Source organism: Medicago truncatula, chromosome 2 (genome assembly GCF_003473485.1).
Source record: "Medicago truncatula cultivar Jemalong A17 chromosome 2, MtrunA17r5.0-ANR, whole genome shotgun sequence".
Taxonomy (NCBI): Eukaryota; Viridiplantae; Streptophyta; class Magnoliopsida; order Fabales; family Fabaceae; genus Medicago; species Medicago truncatula.
In genome coordinates, this window is record NC_053043.1 from 40,684,315 (window position 1) to 40,691,916 (window position 7,602).

The 7,602-nt window shown below is 32.5% G+C and overlaps 1 protein-coding gene and 1 long non-coding RNA gene across 3 annotated transcripts; one reads left to right on the forward strand and one right to left on the reverse strand.

Annotated features, from left to right (window-relative positions):
- Window positions 1–1,720: 1,720 nt before the first annotated feature.
- Window positions 1,721–2,346, reverse strand: LOC11413536 (histone H3.3). Its single transcript, XM_003596538.4, has one exon. The coding sequence runs from the start codon at window positions 2,306–2,308 to the stop codon at window positions 1,898–1,900; it is 411 nt and encodes a 136-aa protein (XP_003596586.1). The 5' UTR covers window positions 2,309–2,346; the 3' UTR covers window positions 1,721–1,897.
- Window positions 2,347–3,797: 1,451 nt separating this feature from the next.
- LOC25487415 (uncharacterized) lies at window positions 3,798–6,907 on the forward strand. 2 transcript variants are annotated; one of them, XR_005644189.1, is made up of 5 exons: window positions 3,798–4,655; window positions 4,762–4,874; window positions 5,064–5,188; window positions 5,390–5,447; window positions 6,360–6,907. It is a non-coding gene; the product is annotated as an uncharacterized lncRNA (long non-coding RNA). The 2 variants fall into 2 exon arrangements; XR_005644188.1 differs by having other exon boundaries at window positions 5,064–5,447.
- The last annotated feature ends 695 nt before the right edge of the window (window positions 6,908–7,602 follow it).

Genomic DNA, 7,602 nt, shown 5'->3' on the forward strand with positions numbered 1-7,602 from the left:
AGTCAATGACCTTTGTAACAGCAAGGTGCAGAGTCAGGGACTAACGTGACCATTTACTTAAAAACAACTTATCTATAATTTTTTGACTTCATCTTTTTTCTTAATAATGTTGGACCTATGAACTAAATGAGTGGAACTATATATAACTCAAGTCCAATTCATTTATTTAACGAGTTTAATTTTAAGGTCAAGTTCTACTGATTTGATTCATAAATCAATTTAAAATTATTAATTAACGAATCGAGTCCGAAATTATTTTCGAGATTATTTAGTTATTGTCATCCCTAATTAATATGCAAAAAGATATAAAGTGTTGAACGTAAAGTGCATGAAATGTAAATGTGTTAGAAGTTTAAAGTGCAAAAATTCAATATTGTAAAACAACATAAAAAAAACATTTTTTTTTGGATACAAGTCTACTTTTAAATATATTGTCTAAAGAATGGTAGAAATCGTCGTATTTCCTGCGGAATTTCCAACGGAAATAATTCGTAACGAATTTACTTTAAAGAAGTTTCCTGCGGATTCTATGACCGCAGGAACATTTGCAGGTAATATAATCTTTTGCTGCGGATTTGTTCGTTTCTCTGCAAGCTGGGAGCGAAAGGAATGTAAACCAAACAGCCTTCCAGTGTTACCCAAATTTCATGTTAAAGTTGGAGATACAGTGAAACTCATATTGGACAGGTTTACTAAGATCTTCAAGCACGAGATAAACTTGAAGACAGAGCATGTGATGAGTAGAGAAGAGGGGGGAACAATTGATATTGCCGGCAGCAGTTTGGATATCCCTACAGTTGACCTCGTTATCAATTAATTCACATTCTCCAAGGTTTCTTAGAACATATTTATCCTCTGTCCTACCGATGCTACCATAGATAATGGAACCAAAAGCCTAGAAAGTTGGATTTCATGGTGCTTGATTTCTATTTTTATTTTTGTGTTTTCTTGATGGAAGTTTCAGATCTAGAAATTTAGTGTAAATATTCTAAAACAAGATAATGAAAATTTGAAATTTTTGCCTCATTCTCAAAATTGACGTGTTGAAAGGCACCGAGTTCTGAAATTCAAGATGGAGACAGGAGTAATAGCTTTGAAGAATGAATGAATGGTGATGATACCTATTTTCCCCTTGACCAGAGATATAAAAAATCCCAATCATGTGTCCAAAATGGTGTAACTTTGAGTCAAGTTATGCAAAAACAATAATTTTAAGTCTTGCTATTTGCAAAGCCATTGTCTGGACTCTTTAATTGCAACAACGTTTTATATGTTAAATGAAATCAATTTAGGTTTATTCTCATATATTAATTTTGCAAAGGCATTGTCTTATATTCGTTTTTCATTGATCTCCTTTTTGTTAGCATATATGTTTTTGACATTTGCAGTATGATGCTGAGCTACTTTTTTAAATAAAGGCCAAGATAACATCAAAATATTGAATACAAAGAAAATGAGGAATTTTATTCTCTCGTGAAAAAGGTATGTTTTTATGGGTGAAGCTTATCCATCTAGTGATTGTATTGGAAATCGGATTTAATTCTATTATCTCATCTTGATCGTAGTTTTCTCAAACTTTATATTTATTATAGCTATGTAATAGCTTTTTCTTTTTTTAATTTTCAAATGACTTCTTTACTTTGATGCATAAAGAAGGTTGCATAAAGAGAAGAAGAGAAAAATAAGTAAATAATGTGCAGAGAAAGGAAATACACAGTAAGAAATAGAAGAGGAAAAATTAGCAGATGATGTTCACAACAGTTACGGCAGCATAAAAGAAAGATAACTGATAAAAAAAAACCAAAATTAAAATCCTAAAAACGCATAAAAGAAAGACGAACTGATAAAACAAAACCCTAGGTCATTCCAATACCAGAATAGTAACTAGTCTATAACCCTAAGCTCGTTCACCACGGATACGACGAGCAAGTTGAATATCCTTCACCATAACGGTGATCCTCTTAGCATGAATTGCACACAAATTGGTATCCTCAAACAAACCAACCAAATAAGCTTCCACTGCTTCCTGAAGTGCGAGAACTGCATGGCTCTGGAATCTCAAATCTGTCTTGAAATTCTGAGCAATTTCACGAACAAGACGCTGGAATGGAAGTTTACGAATCAAAAGTTCGGTACCCTTCTGATACTTACGTATCTCACGAAGAGCAACTGTTCCAGGACGATAACGATGAGGCTTCTTGATTCCGCCGGTTGTTGGCACAGATTTTCGAGCAGCCTTTGTGGCGAGTTGCTTCCTTGGTGCCTTACCAAGGGTGGATCTGCGAGCAGTTTGCTTTGTACGCGCCATTGAATCGAAAAAAGAAGAAGACTATTTTGAAAGAAGAAAGGATTGAAGATTGTGTATGAAAGGAAGTGTTTATATAGGAGTGGAGAAAATAGGATTAGGTCGGTTTAATTGAGATTAGAGAGATCTTGGACGTTGCTTGCTTCAACGGTTATGATTATTTTTTTAATTAGAAATATTAATTGTGATCCATGTGCTTGTCTCTTGTTGGTTGTTTTGTGGTGTTGAGGATTGCCAACGTGGCTCATTTGTTTTTTTTAGGTGATTTGTGTTTTCTTAGAGGTGATTTGTGTTTCTTTTGTGAGGAGACTTATCTTTTTATTTTCGGTAAATTACAATTCCTTCCTTTAAAAGATATCTTAAATTACATTATTCTCCTCTTTTATGTTAAAATATACACTACTTATTTTGAAAAGTAAAACTTATACCCCCCTCTCTATGAGATGCTTGAAACAAAACTTCATCCTTTAGTAATTAAATATTACCTTGATGATTGTACGTTATTCTTAGCATATTTTTTTATCAATTTCAGTAGAATTTACCAGCAGAGCAAAGGAGTATTAGAACAATTGCCTATGATTTCGGGATATTTATAATTTTTTTTATATTTCATTATGTAATTCTATTAGTCCCAATACATAGCAATTTTAGGGTGTTTTTTATGTAATTCACGAAGAAATCATGCAAATCGGCAAAGCAAGAACATCCGAAGATTAGTGAAGACCTTGGGAAGATTAAGAATGAAGATTCAAGATGCATCATAAGACTTTACAACGGGAAAAAATTTGGTCCCACATCCCAAAACATCTTATATGGAAGCAAACACCCAAAAGGACGGAAAAACAGAGATTTAGGGCTCGGAACACACTCACATGAGCCTAATCCACTACTAGAAAAGTTTCATATACTGACGGAATTTAGAGACAGATTTTATTCCGTCTCTGATAGAGACGGAAGTTGAGACCGAATATAATGAACAGAGACGGAATTATATTTTTAACATCAGAGACGGACTTTAGAGACGGATTGTACCGTCACAAAATTATTCTGTCTCCAATTCCGTCTCAAACAGGTCAAATTTCTTTTTTTAATTAATTAAAAATAACTTTTTATCCATTCGCTGGGGCCATATCTCATTTTCACAGGGGCCATATCTCATTTTCACAGGCTCCAAAATCGAATTTCACTTGGCTCCAACCCAAAACCCCCAATTTTTTCATCCCTCAACTTCAAATTTCTGCAAAGCCTTAAAATAATCAAACTAAAAATTAGAATCACTTCATCACCAATTTCACAAAAGCCCTAAAATGGCAATTTCGAATCCCTTCATCTCCAATTACACGCCCTGCAATAGATCCGCACATCTAAGTTCAAATCCTGGTTCGTGTTCATCTTAGTTCTGCTCATTTCAATCCCTTTATATCGTTCTGAAGTTCTTGTGGTTGAGGTTAGTTTCTTAAAAATTTCACTCAATTTCTTTTCATCGATTATCCCTATTTTTATATGATTTTCATTCATATAACCTAGATAATCATTTCAGCAATCAAGCTTGAGGAGTCCCTTTTGTGGGTTTTGAGGAAAAGAAACCCTAAGCTTAACTAGATTGTTGACTAATTGTTAACTAGATTGGTGACTAAGAACAAATGGATCTTGTTTGTTATTGATTGATTGTCAAAGTCTATCTCTCTAAATCAACTAGATCTCATATTCTGTTTCGTCTCACGACACATGGTTTCACCATTCTCATATTCTGTTATCTGGTTTACATTTATTTGATTTGTTGTTGGTTGAACACAAACTGTTTGATAAATGTTCTCTAAGTGATTATTTGATTTGTTGTTTGTTGAACACAGATCGATTGATAGATACACCCCTTTAGGATGAATCTTTGTTATTGCAAGATTAGAACTATAATTCGTAGTTTGAACAAACCTACATTTATGCAGTGAAAATGATTCATATTTGATTGCGGAAGTTGGTCAATGATTGTTAATTCAAAGTTTTCTATACTTGCTTATTGTAAAAGAGTAAATGCGTCTTGTGACTTAAATTGGTGAACAAGAGAAGAGTGGATACATGGCTGAACTAGGCATTCAGACCACCTCTTAAGATTTAGTTTAATCATTATTCTTTTGTAATTATTATGCATTGTTATAATTTAATTTCATACTTAATTCCAATCTTTTTTATATTGCAAATTACATATATTGATTACTTGCCTTTTACATGAAGCGGGTAAGGGAATGACTTCAAGATTGCATCTTTGCCTCTTGCATTTGCCGCGAAGTTACAATCTTTTAGTCATGTTTGGTAAATTTGAGAAACTTTCCTTGCATATTGATTTTTTGAGGTAAGTGGCTGCTATAATGTTCCATATATGAGTTCTCCTTTGTGATATGCTCTGAAATTTTTAGTAATGGTTCCATTTTTATTTGTGATTCTTTCACATCTTGTAGGTATTTCTTTTTATGTTTCAATGGAATTGTTGGCAATTGACATTGACTTCATTCTCCCAAGGAGATAGAAAAGGCATGGCTTTGTTCTAGCAAGGAGATAAATTTTTTTGAAGGTAATATCTATCCTAAGATTAAGTTCTTTCTATGGAATCTACTGTTTTCATATAATCCCATTTTTCATATAACTTCTAAGTTTAACTCAAATTAATATTCATTGTACAAATCACTATGTTACTCTTATGGTTTTTTTCCTTAGTACTAGTACTTACTATAAATTGGTATTTCATATTTACATGTTGCAGACTATTGCTTCAGCAATGGCTATATTAACGACATTATTTCGCATCCCTACAAGTTCGACAGAGTAGACATAGCTTTGCACTATGTGTCTTTTCTAAGGCTGTGATATTTTATGATTCTCATTTGTGTAACTCTTCTTTCTCTGTAGTTATATGTTCTACCTTTTTCTCATAGTCTCCTCATTTTTTGGTTTTTACTTGGTTACCAAATAATATTAGGGAGGGTAAAAATTTTGTGATTCTAATATTTTGTTTACCACATTTCTATCTTACATGTTATCATAATTTAATCTGAAAATGTTCTGGTTTTGGTTTATTTTTTCATTCAGGGCAATTAGTGGTAAAATAAATAGAGACACACTCTGCCTCCTTATGAAGGTTCACGGGGTAAGCTAAAACTCATAAATGTAATGGTTTGCTCCTCTATTTTAGATCAACATAGTTATTTTTCCACTTTAAATAGGCTTGATACTTTTTATGTGTCTACTTACACTGAATCTCTGATGGGGATCTTACTTCATCAAACCAATATTGTCTTTATCAAAGAAAATTTAATGTTATAGTTGAGAAAGATATCAGTTAAAATTACATATATTTGCTTCCTTTCTTGTACAGTGGTTTAGACACACTTTACTTACCATTTGTGAATATGATGCAAGGGGGAAACCATTACTCTTAAGTCTCTACTAGAATTACCATTAAATAATTATTGTTAATGAGAGAGTTAGTTAATTTGGTTAGTTGGATCAACATAGTTAGAAGAAATAAGGCATGTTGTTTAATAGGGAGATTGTCTTGTCATGTTGGTGTTTATAGGCTAGAGAGGTACAGACCCTTGAAGTTCAACATTATTGTCTATGTTCCCTCTAATAACACACCAAGCTTATATCAACCGGTAGCTGTGGCCTGTTGGCAATGTGTATTGAAGGATTAATTTTTTTTTTTAACGGTTTAGACTTATAAAAAATCAAGAAGCACATTCTTTGATAATTGAATAGCTAAGGAAAGAGATTGCAAATATTAGGAGAAAACTGAAGGAAGAACATTTTATGTTTCAAGTAAGGGAATGAGATTTTTCTAGTTCAATTATCAGATTTTTCTGTCTTATTTTTCTAGTTCAATTTTAAATTTTTAAAGTGAATGGATGCATAATGATGATGTTGGTGCATGCATCAGCAACCTAACTTCTAGAGCCTTACCATATTCATACGTGTGCTAGTTGTCTTTGTTCAATTCTTTGAATTTCCTTATTTTTTTCTCTATATATTTGTTCCCTCTAAACTACCTTAATTGGTGCAGGCTTTTTTTGTTCAGATTTATAAGGCCAGAGAATATTCCTCTTGAATATGGAGGATTGATTCAACCCACAGATTTTAAGAATGGTCCCCCTCAACCATCTTTTAAGTTATAAATGTTGAAGGAGGATAAAAAGCTAACATACAAATAGAAGGAATTGAGGTTACAAGTATAGGTTTAGTGTTTAAGTATAATTTTGTACCTTTGTCTTTCTAATTTATGCTTCTAGGTATAACTATATAATTTTGTAATTTATGCTTTTTAGTGTATGATATTAACTCTATTATTGTGGTATGAGACCAACATATATTTTAAATTTTGCAGGTTGGTGGAAGTTATACCTTTTCAGCTTAGGTGTTATTCTGAAGCATATGTCAAGAGCTTGAGATAATGATAATGACAATGAAGGAGGGGACACAATAACACAAATTTGGAGTTTGGAAAGTTTTAGATTTATTATCGTATTAATATTATTATTAGGTAATGGTTAGTTGCAAACTGCGTGTATTTTTTTTCGAGAACTTTTCTCATGACTGTTAACTAACATTAATATGTAGATCAAAATTTGTGTCTTTTCAAATAGTGAATAGCATAAAATACTAAATTCAGTCTTTTTTTTAAAATAATTAAATTAGAGACGGAATTTATAATCTGTCTCTATTGTCACGGAATAATCCAAGCCACAGAGACGGAATTTTGTTTCTCATAATCCAACTTTAGAGACGGAATTAATAATGTTGTGACGGAATGTTTCTGTCTCTATTAGAGACGGAATCACTAAATCCGTCTCTAATTGCTTTAGAGACGAGTAAAACAGCCACGGATCTATTTCCGTCTCTAATTCCGTCACCAAAGTGGTTAGAGACGGATTTTTAACTTTTTCGAGACAGATTTAGCCCGTCTCTGTATTGAATTTTTCTAGTAGTGTAAGACATGAACCATGCGCCTAAGGCTTCAACGGTGGTGATGATTTTTTAATTAGAAATATTAATTCTGATCTACGTGCTTGTTTCCTATTGGTTGTTTTGTGGTTTCGAGGATTGCCAATGTGGCTGATTTGTTTTTTTCAAGTGTGATTTGTGTTAATTCAAGTTTAGTTGTTTAGGGAGGATGTTAGTTTAGTTGTTAATTCAAATTTACTTAGTGATATAATCAGACTTAGTGGTTAATCACATTATATTGTTTTTAGTTTGTTATGAATTTGTTACAAGTTTGTTAGAGATTAGCATATAGAGTTAGGGTTTGT

Excerpts from the sequence above, each read along its gene's own strand:
- LOC11413536 (XM_003596538.4), bottom strand. The coding sequence starts at position 2,308 with ATGGCGCGTACAAAGCAAACTGCTCGCAGATCCACCCTTGGTAAGGCA.